Source organism: Drosophila innubila, chromosome X, assembly GCF_004354385.1.
Source record: "Drosophila innubila isolate TH190305 chromosome X, UK_Dinn_1.0, whole genome shotgun sequence".
Taxonomy (NCBI): domain Eukaryota; kingdom Metazoa; phylum Arthropoda; class Insecta; order Diptera; family Drosophilidae; genus Drosophila; species Drosophila innubila.
In genome coordinates this window covers 33240867-33255546 of record NC_047626.1, presented here as the reverse complement: position 1 = coordinate 33255546, position 14680 = coordinate 33240867, and the positions used below count along the sequence as shown (strand labels likewise).

Below are 14680 nucleotides of genomic sequence, written 5' to 3'. Positions count from 1 at the left end.
TTAAAATCGATATAAATTAATTTTAAAAAACAGAATTAAATCAATTTGAAAAGATTTCAACTCTCCCATGTTTAAGAATGATCTCTCTCTCTCTCTTGTTGATATATCAAATTGGTAGGTTAACAGCGGTTTACTTGAAACTCAAATCCAGCTGGTTTTTCAGCTTACACCGCCATTATAATATTTGTTTTATTTTGTATTATTTAATACTTACTCTGAGTATAGTGCTGACTACCAACCAATCCCATGCATTGGCATCTGACGAGGCTAGCACATGCGAGCTTGCCAGCAGTCGATTAAACGCCCGAAAACTGTCCAGATTGAATACCTGCGGTAAAAACTTTCGTTTCAGTCTAAAGCTGGAACGCAACGAGCTTGACGCTTGCGAATTGGACTCGTCACTGGAAGAAACAGAATCTAATCTAGGACGATCCAGCGTCGCCGTGCCTGCTCTATACGATTGTATAAGAGACGACGATGAGGCAACGTTCGCAGCAGCAGCTGCTGCACCAGTCGTATCCTGCATTTGCAGGGCCGCAGTTTGATCCTGGACATTTATGTTTCGACGAAATAGACGTGTTTGTATGAGTGCACCACCCTGTATAATTCCATCAAGAAATAAACTACAAGACGCTGGTCGTTGACGCAGCATCTTTTGATAGTTTTGCAGAGCGGCTACTGCCGCATTTGCCTGTTGATTGCCTTGCGTGGCATGACCAACGAGCGTGGGCAACGCTGGACTAGTGCTGCAAATGTCTGCTGGCAAATGCGTATGCATAAGTTGCACTATTTTACCGATTAATATAGTTGAGCGCACTGATACGAACTGATCGCTGCTGACAGTAACCTCAACAAGAGCATTGAGCAGTCCAGTCTCTAGGAAACAATAGAGCAGCAAAGCTAAATGCTGTTCAACTACATTAGGCGCTCGAGCTGCTAGACTAGGCAATATGGAACGTCCCTCGGCTGACACAAATCCGTTGCTAAGCAGCCACGTATCCTGAAAGTCCGACGGATCAACCGTTTGTAACGCGATCGTATAATCATCAGTCCAGCTAGGTTGCGGCACTGCTAACAGCTCGTAAAGCAAGTCCAATATTGCTTTCTGTTAAAGCAAAGCACAAAAAAATACAAATAACAGTCAAGAGAATGGAATTGAAGGTTAAGAGACATAAATTATAAATTTCACTCAGGGCCTGTCCAGGATTTCACTTCCGAATTGATGTCATTTGAGCTGGTGAAACCCGGAACAGGCCTGAATAATTTGCAAATGAATGTGAGTCGCTCAACTTATTATTTAAATACATGTATAAAACCGATTGAAAAATATTTGAAAATTATGTGATATTTTGAAGTCATTTTTAATTTTTGCTCTTGCTACTGCTTCAACTTAAGTAAAATAAAGTACAAATAATTGTTATATGTGCCGCACAAAAAAAAAAAACACAATTCTCATTATTCAAACCGAAAATAAGTGTTATGTTAGCAAATTTTAACTAAATAAATCAATAAGATAGACTTATGTAAGGATAACATGCAATACACCAAAATCTCTTATTTTTGTCGTAATTAGAGATCTAAGCTAAAAACTTTTATTTCCGATAAAAAATGATAAAAATCATTTTCAGTTCTTATGTTTGATTTTTATGAATAAAGTAAAAAATAACAATTAAACAACAATTTTTATTTAAAAGTTGAAAAATAACACTTGATCTTGATTTTTGCAACAAAAATTTAAAATAAGTGTAATTTTTATTAATATGTCACTAATAAGAGTTGTTCAATAACTTTTAAGTATAAATCAAAAAAAAGTTCAGTTGAATGTCTTTTGAACATATTGGTGTGCTAAAAAAATTAAAAATATTCTTATTCTAGGCTTCAGCAAAAAGCACCAAGTCCGATCGGCACAAATAGAATAAGAATATTTTTAAATTTTTTTATCACACCAATTGGTTCAAAAGACATTCAACTGAACTTTTTTTTTTTATTTATATTTAAAAGTTATTCAATAACTCTGTGATACCAGGGTAACTGGACCACTGGGTGGCTCAGGCTTGACGATCAAAGTTAAAAATTATTTATTGTGCATATTTTACATGTAAAGTTAAAAAAGACAAGCCAAAAAAACATTTTTTCATTGTATACCCACATACCAAAAATCTCTAGAGGTTTTTTTAAGAATTTGAAAATTTCGGAGCTTACAAAATGTCAGTGATTTCATATTTTTGATATACAATATGTATTTCCAAAGTCACTGAAGTCGACTGCCATAAAATTATTTAAAAATTCAACTATCATTATTTATTAATTGTCGTGAGTTTTTTGCAAAACTATATAAGTTAAGACTTTTTCGGAGAGTAGTTTTATGTGCGCACTCACCAAACATAATCTTAAAAGAGCATTCAGGCATGTTCTAAAAATGTTCTATAAAAAAACATAGAAAAAGCAATATTCTATGCCCCAAAATTATTGAATAAAATAAAATTGATTTTGAAATAAAATAAAATTGCCTATCAGGTGTGTTCTACAAATTTATAAGAGCGATAAAGCAACCGAAAAGCAATTGTTGGTTTTCCTGAAAAAAAGAAACCATTGCTTTCAATTGTCTAAAAAAATTTGAGAGATTTGACAAAATTAAATATTTATTAAATGGAACTAAAATATGTTTAAATTGAATAAGAATGCAAAAAAAATATGCTCGAAAATTAACTGACCCCCCCTGCCTACGCCCTTTTTGTCCGGTATTTCATTACAAATGAACACACTTTTCATATAAATTCAAGAACATAATGATCGGTCGCATAACTTGTCTACAATTCAGTTTTTAAGTTTGTATTTTGTAAAAATGGCTTATTTGTGTGCGCACTAAAAAATGGGCCCACCACTTTTATCTGATTTTAATAATCTAAAGAATTCATATATTACGGTAGGTGGTTAAGTGTGGTCAGCTTTTTTAAGCCCAGCCCTTCAATTGGAGCTTAGCTTCGTTTTGATCCATATATCACTTTTTACGAACACTTTCGTCAAAAAAAAAACTTGGAATAAAAATCAAATAATAATTTGATGTCTCAAAACAAATTTAGATGTTTTTAAAGTTAGGTTTTGTTTATTGCAAAACTTCACTTCCTTTAAAAAATCAAGAACAATTTATGCAAAAACAATTTATGCAAAAACAATTTTTTTTTTGTATTAAATTAAACCAAGGCTCGAACCCAAATTTGCACTATGGTTCGAGCCGTCTAACCGAATCTTTTTCAAAATTTGTATGGATTGCAGCCTTGGTAATAATAAGCTTAGGTTTTAAAACTAATTTCCTTATATGCGCGTCAAAGTCATAACAAATTATAAAAAAATATTTGAAACGGTTGGCTACTCACCCGAACTTCAATTTGATTTAAATATAAAGCATCGACTATTGCTTTTAAACCCGAAGATTTGCTTGGATCACAGAATTCGAGCGTGCCTGTCCAACTGCGGAGCACAGATAATAGAGCCAGGCGGCAGCTGGTATAACGCAGTTCACGTGCATCTCTGTAATGTGGTAAATGAAAGATTTAAATATAAAGCGATATCAGACTAATTTTAAGTAATGTACTTGTTTTTATCCATAATGCCTAGTCTATAAGTAAAGTCACAATAGGGTGCCGCCAGGCAGTCTAGCCGAACACCGCAAATTTTGCGGATCTGAGGCCACTCGAGAAGATAAAGCAGCACACCGCAAAGGCTTTCAGCAATACGTGGATTGTGACATTCAAGCACGTTTCGCGTAATAGAAGTGACGCCGCCACAAACAATAAGCAACGCAGGATTCAGCACAGCAAACTCAGCAAGCGTCGCTAGGCAGGCGCGCAACAAATTGTCACTTTCCTCAATGCCACTATCAGCTAGTGATACTAGACATCTAACCACTACCGGGCTGATATCTTCAGGTGCTATAGCCAGCATCTTGCGTACAAGTTTCAGCGCCTGTACGCGTTCATCATCGTTCTTAAGCATCAGATCGATGGAGCGACACAGCAGGTGCTGAAGCTGCAGCGAATTAAATGTTTTAATGTCCTTCTGTGAGTTGAGCGTATAGCGAATCGTGCGGAGTGCTGCTGCACGCACTTGTGTAAAAGTGTGCACCAATGAGGCACTCAGGCTGCAAGTAAATGTTGGCGATCAGTAATAGGATTTTCAGATATTATGACATAATTCGTTACCCACCAGTAGAGGAGCTCCTCAGTGCTGAATCGCAAGTTGTTATTCGGCGAGCCACTAGAGGCCGCCAGGCAGAGTGAGGCCAAGGCATTGAGCAAAAACAAACGCTTCGTGTCACGCGTCTCCTCCAGGCAGAGCATGGCATAGATATCATACGCATTTTCCGCTGCGGATTTTTTTGGATCCAATCGATAAAAGTCCTCGGGATCTTGAGAAACTGAACGAAAGTAAATTAGGAACGCAATTAGTTATCATGAAGACGAATTAAAATACACTCCGCTTTTTGGCATAGCGAGTTACGTTGATTACACCTCAACAACACAAATAAATATTATGCTTTATTGAACCAAAACTAAACGTTATACATGAATTTGTTAATAACACTAAGCAACAAATTTCGGTAAATGTCTATCCGGTGCACGACGAAATTGGATCACATCGGGCGACAATCAAGTTTTAGTATGAAATTTTTTTAATTTTAGAAATCTAAACCAAACTAATACAATATATTCTATGCATAGATGCATTTAAGTTGGTTTAGTACATCCAGACCAAATTTAATTCAAATCGGTTCCATATATCGTATTGCTGCCTTAGGAACAATCTGTTGAAAATCAACTTTTAGTACACAGTACCTGGGCACCTGGGCCGCACCTCGCCGCGAGCGAGGTGCGGGGTTAGGTGAGTGAAGCGAGCAGGGGCGGGGCATTTTAAGTTTGAGTGCAAAAAACATGATTATTCAAAGTAGGCTTTTTAAATTGTTTAAATTTACAGCACTTTTTAAAATAATAATGCATTTGATTTTAACAAAAGTTTCTTTACTGCTCGAATTTGTTTAATTTAAAATTAAAAATTTAAGTCGCTATGTTGTGCACAGGTTAAAGTAAGAGATTCCATTTTCTCATGAAATATAAAGATAACACGGATCGGATCCATAAAGCGTTCAAGGCCAATGGACGGCTTTATAAGCCGACAAAGCAGTCCTTGGTAAACAGGAAAGTGCGTTTTGCAGAGGTAAGTGATGGATGCAGATGGATAACAAATTTTTTTTTTTTATCGAGCGACATTTTATTTAAAAATCGCGCGATTTTTAAGTCACAAATGTTTGCCTGCACCGCTGTTCTATACATCGCGCAACATTCCGATGACGCCCAATGAACACCGGAGCTCACTCTTTGACACCGTGGACACAAAGAATGGAATGCTATAATCCGCTGTCCATCGAGTAATTCTTCACAAAGAAGTATTGCCATAAAAATTTCACACGGATTAAATTGCTTGCTTACCCATATATTTGCTCGACAGTTAATTATCCCACAAAGAGGTTCGGTTCAGAACCGGTTTGCAACCTTGGCTATAATACAATGTCAAAAAAAAGCAATTGCAAAAATTTCTGATATCCCACAAAAAGAACCTTTACACGAGGTAAAAGTCTAGTGACGAAAGCAAATTTCAGCCCCAAAATTTCTGATATCCAATTTTGTGACGAGCAAAATAAAGTTTAATATAAAAATTGTAAATAAAAATACAAATTAATATAAAAAAACACGAAAATTGGCATTCTGCACTGTGCACAAAAAGGGTGAGCTACCACGAACATAATAATTACTTTTTGCGCAGAGCCGAACGCCAATTTTCGTTATTTTTTTTGTTAATTTATATATTTATTTAAAATTTGTATATTAAACTTTATTTTACTTGTCACAAAATTGGATATCAGAAATTTTAGGGGCTGAAATATGCTTTCGTTACTAGACTTTTACCTCGTGTAGAGGTTTTTTTTGTGGGATATCAGAAGTTTTTGCATTTTGCTTTTTTTGACATTGTATTATAACCAAGGCTGCAAACCGGTTATGAACCGAACCTCGTAATACCGGTTCGGGTCGGGTTCTTAAGTAGCCTGAACCGGATCATGAACCGAACCCTTGAAATTATTCACTTCGCAAACCCGAACCTAAACCGAACCGCTTTCTAAAAAAAAAAATGTTATGGTTTTCTGATATTACGCAATTATTTGAGATCTTTAAATAAATTTTAATTATCATCAAATTTGATTTAAAAAAAAAAAAATTTATTAGTTTAAAATGTAGAAAAAAGTTAATAACCGATGTCTTGCTCTTTGGTTCGAATCGCCGAACCGAACCTTTAAAAAAGGTTTGGAGGTTTGCAGCCTTGGCTAGAAATAAACCTTTCGATCGGTATAAAACTCGAACTGATCGGCCAGTCGTAGCAAATTTTCCATATTAGCTGTATATATTGGTAGTCGCCTTTTGCCCCTTCGGGCTGCTTTTGTCAATAGCGTGGACTCCCGTCCGCAGTGATAAATATTTTCAAGATCCGCTTTATTTATGTGTCAAAATTATAAAATTTTTGACAATTTACGAAAAGCCTTCTTTGATTAATCATGTTTTTTGCACGACGTCACAAAAAATTTCTCGGTGGACCGCGATTTTTTTTTTCCGGGTCATCCGGGTTTTCTTTAAATGCACTTTAAAGTTTCATGATTTATCAAAAAAGGCCTTTCAAAAATTGCTTAAACTTACTTATTTTGACCCCACAAAAAATAACGAAAATATAGTCCTCGATGGACCGCGAATTATCATGAGTTATCCAATTAATATTTATTTGTGTTCATTCGCGGTTTGTTTTTTAAATGCACTTTGAGGTTTAGTGCAAATCACATGTTTAATCTAAGTTTGCTTTTCGAAATACATTAAAACAGTGGTGCTCAGTGCCTATACACTCGACGCACATTTGTTTGTGTTGTGCACATAGCATATGGAAGTTTGTGAGCTTACACATTAGTAGGCTCCCAGTGCACATTGAAAACTTACACAAACAAGTTGTGACTTTTCGTTTTCCTTCCCTTTCGATCCTTTCGAAACAAAAACAATTTTACGCATTCACTCTATTCACTCTCTTTCTTTTCATTTTCTGCATGTCGCCGAGCTTAGCAACAACAATTTCATAGCCTTTGTTGTTGCATGAGTGACTCGTCGCTAATCCGAATGTAATTTGTTGTTGCCTTATTGTTTCGTATACAGTGAATTCGAAAACTTTACTGAATTGTTGTGAATTGTCATACGCATGTATTTTATTCGCATTTTTTCATTTGTAATTTCATTTTTTCACTCGAAGAAACATGGTCTATTTTTTTTTCCAGTGTACACATTAAAACAAAAGAAAGTTAAGTTTCATGTGTGCGTGCGATTTATTATATTTGTATTGGTGCAAGCACATCCATAAGACAGTTTTGAGCCCCCCTGGATTAAAATACATAGCACTTTTAAAGCTAAATTAGCATTTGATGTTGATCAAATAAAAAAGTTTCGTCGCTAAGTTGTGCACAGGTAAATTTAAGTGCAAAAACTAATGCAAATGCTATATATATAAATATATCGTGGGTAGGATGCATAGAATATAGAGCGACTGTGGCGGGATATGCGGGGCAATATCACATACCATGGACGGAAGAAGGAGCATTTCTCTCCCTTTCCTAAAATCTGCAATTTTCCAATACCTTTCGTTAAATCCATGACCTTACTAATACTAATAACTTGTTATGCTACTTCTAATCTAACATTCATACTATTGTTATTAACAATACTAATCTAAATTGATCTGATTGGGTTTTTCTGGGTTTTCCCCAATCCTAGCAACAAATGTTGGATCATTTATAATTTTTGCTTACCCCAGATCTAACTATAATTTTTTTTTTTCGTTACAGTTCATAATTTATTATACCCGTTACTTAAAAAATAAGTAAAAGGGTATATTGTGTTCGTTGGAATGTATGTAACAGGGAGAAGGAGGCATCTCCGACACTATAAAGTATATATATTCTTGATCAGCATCAATAGCCGAGTCGATATAGCCATGTGTGTCTGTCCATGAACAAAAGGATCTCAGAGACTGACCCCCGCCGCAAATAGCGAAAAACCTTTTGCTCGTCTGTTTGAACAAAGGGATCTCAGAGTCTATAAGAGATAGCGTAACCAAATTTGACAGACAGATTTCTATATACCTTACGCAGATCAAGTTTGTTTCAAATTTAAGCCACGCCCCCCTCCGCCCCCGAAAATCGCGAAAAACCACCACACCCACAGTTTTTATGATAATACGTTTTTTGTGAAAATAAACGTTATCTATTAGTATTATCTATTATCCCACTGAATTGCATCAAGATCTGACAAGTAGAACGGCAGTTATGGCGATTTAATGCTTTCAAAGTAATTTCTTTAAACAAAGGGTTCTCAGAGTCTAAAAGAGATGGAATAACCAAATTTGGCTCGCAGATTTCTCTACACACCACGCAGGTCAAGTTTGTCTTACATTTTTATCACGCCCCCCTCCGCCCTCGCAAATCGCGAAAAACCACCACACCCACAGTATTTAAGATAATACGTTTTTGTGGGTATTAGAGTTGCAAGTTGCTATTATCTATTATCCTATAAAATCGCAGCAAGATCGGACTAGTAGAACAGCAGTATTAACGTGCCGAAACTCTTGAAGCAAAATTAGCTCCTTAGAGTATGCAATAGTTTTAATATTATTAGACTTAACAAAAATGCATCAAATAATTCTCAACTGGTTCTGACGACGCAAATATGACATTCGGCTTGAATCGCTACTCGACTCAACCCAAATGGTAATGATGAATCTTCAATGATGATGGAACTGGCATCTATCGAATCGTATTGAGCATACTCCTTGCATTTATGCAAGTGTAGTATGTTGTTGAGCGTGTCAAGTCACCGGTTGCCATATAGAGAGGTCGCTAACCAGGGGGATTGACATTTAGCAAAATTATAAACCTGAAGAAGTTTCTAATTTAAAATTTTTTGAATCGACAACTAAGTAACAACAGCAACACAATATGCCAAGAAAACTTTTCTGTCATTCTTGTGCATAAGAATTCTCAACTGGATTCAGGCAATAAAATAACAAAAATTAATAATAACAAAATCCTTTCTTCTTAAAAAAAAAATTCTTAAAAAAATACTTTTATACATATTTAAGTTAAGTAACGGGTATCCTATAGTCGGGATCTCGACTATAACCTTTCCCACTTGTTTTTAATTGTATTTGTATTTTTAATCTTTAACTTAATTTTTATACTTGGTAATTTTTTGTTTGCTGACTGCTTTTAGTCGTGCATAAATAAATAAATACCTTGAATACCTTGACAAATTTCATTTTCTCAAGAACAAGGATCGCAACCATGAAGTGTTCAGGGTCATTGGGCAGAATTCCGATGAAGAAAGTTAAGGTAAAGTTATGACCTGCGCCGAAAGCTTAAAAAAAACCCAAAGAGAGGGGCATTTATTATGAAACATTCAGAAAAAACTATTTTGGGGACTATTTTTTTCTTTTTAATCTTTGAAATTTCCGTACAAAATTGTCTATTTTTGTTGTTGCTTTGTGCAACTTGTCACTATTTCAGCTCGTTTACCAACACTACTTATGTGATATGATTCCGATTCGGAACCATGAGATTTTTATGGCCATGTGAAGACTGTTCAGTATTGTTGCCAGTTGAGCATATTTCAGGCTAGTTCTAGCATTTTTTAAAATGGAAAAGCTTATAAACTTGTCACTATTTCAGCTCGTTTACCAACACTACTTATGTGATATGATTCCGATTCGGAACCATGAGATTTTTATGGCCATGTGAAGACTGTTCAGTATTGTTGCCAGTTGAGCATATTTCAGGCTAGTTCTAGCATTTTTTAAAATGGAAAAGCTTATAAATTTATCGAATAGCTTTTGGCCTGAAATCAAGCATGTTTTATTTTTCATTTAACTAACTTTAGCTTTAATAACACTGTGTTAAAAAAAAAAATCAAAACAAAAGTTCTGGGATGGGAAATAGCGTATGTTGTTGGATCACATCGAAATCACTGCAGACGGCAGATTGCGCTAGTGACGAAAGCAGCACAAAGATTGCGAAATGCGAGTAGCAATATATACAGCTAGCAATGAAAATTTGCTACGACTGTCCGATCAGATCGAGTTATATACCGATCGAAAGGTTCAGTCCTAACTTTTGAACACACTCAAAGCACCTATTTTTGTTTTGTTTCGCTCTCCCGCTGACTACTTTGATCGGGCACTTTCGGCAAAACAGTACCTAGGTACTCAGGCCGTCGCCTGACCAAACGTCGCTATATGTAAATCAAAATAAAAGCGAACTTTGACCTTGAATTTAACGCACTTGTAGGGCGAGTTTGCCAAAACGCCGTCATAAGCGTCGATGAATTTGTCGTATCTGTGTGTGTTTTCAAACTTGTATCTTTAGCCGTTTGGCCTGTACAATGCTCAGGGTGTTTTTTTAGGTTGGTTTTTCGGGTAAAGTTAAAGCTGACATTTTTTGTTAAATCTGGCAACTCTAATGTCATTTTGGTTTGGTCATTTTCAGTTTGGTTTGCCATTTTATCATGAACAGGTTGACAAAAGAACAACGCTTGCTTCAGTTCGTGAAGTTTACCACAAGCTCCGTCCATTTTATGGTCGCCATAATCGTCCATCAGAGCAATTAATTCGGTAAACTATGGATCGTTTTCGCACTACGTATACTCTATGTGATAATACGCATCCGCAGAGACGTCGAACAGTGCGCACCGAAGAAACAATTGCCGCTGTAGAGCAAAGTGTGGAAGAGGACCCGAATGAATCGATTCGCCACCGTGCAAAGCAATTGGAGCTTTGACCATTAACCTAATGGAAGATTTTGCGAACAGATCTTGGTCAACGCGTGGTGATTTTGGTGGATGGGCTGAAAATGAGATTGATCTCGATGCTGATTTTCATCGCAAAATTTTGTTCAGTGATGAGGCTTATTTTCGGTTGAATGGCTACGTCAACAAGCAAAATTTAAGCATTTGGAGTGAAGTAATCCACATGAGACCCTTGAGACGCCATTACACCCACAAAAACTAACTGTTTGGTGTGCTCTATGGGCTGGTGGAGTCATTGGGCCATACTTCTTCCGAAATGCTGCTGGAGAGTCAGTTACCGTTAATGGAAACCGGTATAGAGCCATGATAACCGACTATTTTGTTTCCGAATTGGATGGTATGAATGTGGATGAGATATGGTTCTAAGAAGACGGCGCTACATGCCACACAGCGCACGTCACAACCGATTTATTGAAGGAAACATTCGATGAGCGCATAATCTCGCGGTATGGACCTGTCAATTGGCCACCAAGATCGTGTGATTTGACACCATTGGATTATTTTCTTTGGGGATATGTAAAGTTGCTCGTCTACGCCAACAAACCACAAACGTTAGGGGACTTGGAAGCCAACATTCGTCGCGTTATTGCCGACATACGGCCATAAATGCTCGAAAAAGTGCTTGAAAATTTGACCTCTAGAGTTGGATACATTCGAGCGGCGGCTACATGCCGGAAATCAATTTTAAACATTAATGGCATAAAATTATCCTTCCAATAAATCCAAATTGATGGACATTAAAACGATTTTCTTGTGTTTTATTTCAATTCGTAGTTTCATACTTCTAAAAAAAATAAACACACTTTATATAGATAGATAGTTCCTTTTTGTAGATAAATTCTGGTGGCATTGTCTAAAAACCGTCTGCCAATTTTTTTTATACTGAGCCAAATTTCGTCAGGCTGTATAACAACTTAAATGCTTATTCCATCAGTTTGGTTAGGATAGTTTAAAAAACAAAAACTTTTTCATACCAAAACTTGATTTTCCACTGAGCGTCTCTATGGCAGTTATATGATATTTAATTTGAACCAAATTTTTTAAGGATGTTTAGCACCAACTTAAATACATATTCTATCAGTTTGTATATAGAATATATCAAAAAACAAAATACAATTTCATACTAAAACTTGATTTTAGACTAAACGTCTCTAAGGCAGCTATGTGCAATAGTGATCCGATTTGAACCAAATTTGGTCAGGATGTATAATATATGTTGTGTCAGATTGGTTAAGATACCTTAAAAACAAGAAGTTTTTCATACTAAAACTTTATTTTCGACCTATCGTTCATGTGGCAGCTATATGATATATATATAATCTTGATCTGCGTACGGTATCCAGGAACCTACTTAACAAGTTTGAAGACTCTAGCTCTTATAGTCTCTGAAAATGACGCGATCAAACAGACGGACAGACAGACGGATATGGCTAAATGGACTAGGCTGTTGATACTGATCAAGAATATATATACTTTCGGGGGGCCTGCCACGCCTCCTTATGCTTCACAATAAACCCATTAAAAATGGGCACAGGGTATAAAAGCATGGATCTCACGAAACGTATTAATAAAATATAAATTTGTTATTGTTTAATTGTAACTGTTTTTATTTAGAAACATCGATGTTTTTTCTGTTGTTTTTTTTTTTTAAACATCGAAAACGTCGATGTACTGATTCACCGATGTTTTTCCACCTCTAGTAAGAGCTAGGAACATCAAATTTGGTTTGTAGACTCCTTATATTGCCAGGCAGATCAAGTTTATTTTCAAATTTTATGACATGCCGGCAGGGGGCGTTATTAAAATAAACCTACAACACCTTATAGTCCTATGACTATGTATAATATATAAAAATTTGAAATTCGGTCCATTATATCATTATATAAAAATCAGTCGAATGTGTAGTACAGAGTTCTGCAAGGGCATTAAGTCTACGGCGTCCCGAACAGTATCTAAGAGCCTAGGCACAGAGTATCCTACTGTCGAGTGTGCTTGACTGATCCGGTTGGTTTTTTTTTTTTTGAATCGCGGAATTTTTTTTAATTTTGTCTACGGTCTATTAATTAACACACCAGAGAGAAAAGTAGAGTTGAAAAACGGTCCATAATAGTGATAAGTTGCACAAAGCAACAATAAAAGTTAATTTTAAGGTAAATGTCTATTGGTCCGGCTCCAACTCAAAAAAAAAATTTTTAAAAACCCCAAATATGGGGTGATTTATCATCTGGTTATTTTTAAAGAATATTTAAAATTTTCATACAAAATAAACTTTTCCATGGTTGTTTATGGTTGCAATTTCTCTGATTACAACACTACTTATGTTATCAAATCTGGGTACCTAATTCTGACCCGCCCGATTTATAGCCGTTTATGAATACTACATATGACCGAATCATACAGACAGCAATAATTGTGAAAAATGTTGTGTGCAAGCTGTAGATTAGAAAGTGAGTTGTTTGACTTTTTGCTGAGTCACACGTAACTCTCCCTGAGAAGATTTGCCCAAAGTGAAGAGCGGTGTGCAAATTGACGTCGGAGAACGAAATGTCGTTTTTCCATATCTGTCGTGCATACGTATCTCAGTAGGCGGGAAACAAGAAGAAGAAGCTAAAAGTTAATTGCAACTTTAAGCACTATGCACGGAAGAAAAGCCATTACATCGGATACCTGGGCCTGAATATGGAAAATTTGCTTTGACTGTCCGATAAGATCGAGTTATACACCGATCGAAAGGTTTAGTCCTAACTTTCAAAATACTACTAAAACTTCTTCTAACTCACCTAGCTCATGAGATACTGGAGTGTAAGTGGGAGGCGCAAAATTTAAACGATTTTGGGACAATTTATTTATTTTTTTAAAATTTGAATCAAAAATATGCGGCAATTGATGCCTCGATCACCCAAATCCGACAACTAGTTCAAAAGATAATAATGTTTGAAATTGTTAGTATACTTCTCTAAATGAGATGAAAAGTCAGTTTGTTTGTTTGTCTGTTAGCTGTTTACATCAAGGCGCTAAAATACCTTAGATGAAATGATGGGATTCCTTTTCGAAGATCTACAAATGTTTATTCTACGACATTTTGAAAAACCGCTAGTTAAGCGAGAGCACCCTAAATCCCGGTAAAATGTAAACCCCAATAGTTTCCAAACTGTTGAAGCTACAGATATGTCCTATATATCGTTGAAGAGTTGAGTTTAAGGCCTTTATGTGCTCCTTTAAACTTTTTATCTAAAGTACGCATGTAACAGTTTACAGGTGAAATAAGGTTTTTACCTTACATTTTAGCGATTTTTTTAAAAATTTACACATGACATATTTGTCAAATTTCAATGGGTTATAGTCAATAAGCGTTTTTTGGTATATCACACTTATCTGTAAAAATTCGTTTCGGCAAGATATTATCGATTAAGTGTATATATACATATTACTAAGAGTTTAAAGATGACAGCAGCAACAAAGTGGCATATCAGCAAACCTATGTAGCAGACAACAAAAATAACCAGTGTTGGCAGAAAATTTTGTTTTGTGTTGCAAAAAAAGCCAGTGTTGCCAGAGAGTTTAGTTTTGTTTTTTGACAATTCGGGCTTAAACTAGTATAATTGACCTTAGCTTGTGTCTTTCTGCAACGCATATGAAATTTATGTGTTCTTTTTATACTCTGAGCTCATGAAAATAGGCAAAAAGATATGTGTTTGACAGAATGTATGCAACAGGCAGAAGGGGTCGTGGCAGACCCCCCA

At 35.9% G+C, this 14680-nt stretch overlaps 2 protein-coding genes across 4 annotated transcripts in view; one reads left to right on the top strand and one right to left on the bottom strand.

Moving 5' to 3' along the window:
• The window catches only part of LOC117794282 (rapamycin-insensitive companion of mTOR), a 28309-nt gene that overhangs the window by 10318 nt on the left and 3311 nt on the right, over window positions 1–14680 (bottom strand). For all 3 annotated transcript variants that reach the window (XM_034634898.1, XM_034634881.1, XM_034634890.1), the window contains exons 2-5: window positions 4207–4417; window positions 3596–4141; window positions 3378–3531; window positions 215–1105 (exon numbers count right to left, since the gene is read on the bottom strand). In XM_034634898.1, the coding sequence (XP_034490789.1) occupies window positions 215–1105; window positions 3378–3531; window positions 3596–4141; window positions 4207–4417 (1802 nt within the window). The remainder of the gene's footprint in view (window positions 1–214; window positions 1106–3377; window positions 3532–3595; window positions 4142–4206; window positions 4418–14680) is intronic.
• The window catches only part of LOC117794300 (kinesin-like protein Nod), a 31415-nt gene continuing 21823 nt past the window's right edge, over window positions 5089–14680 (top strand). The window contains exon 1 of the mRNA XM_034634917.1: window positions 5089–5214. Coding sequence (XP_034490808.1) covers window positions 5104–5214 — 111 coding nt within the window. The 5' untranslated portion in view covers window positions 5089–5103. The remainder of the gene's footprint in view (window positions 5215–14680) is intronic.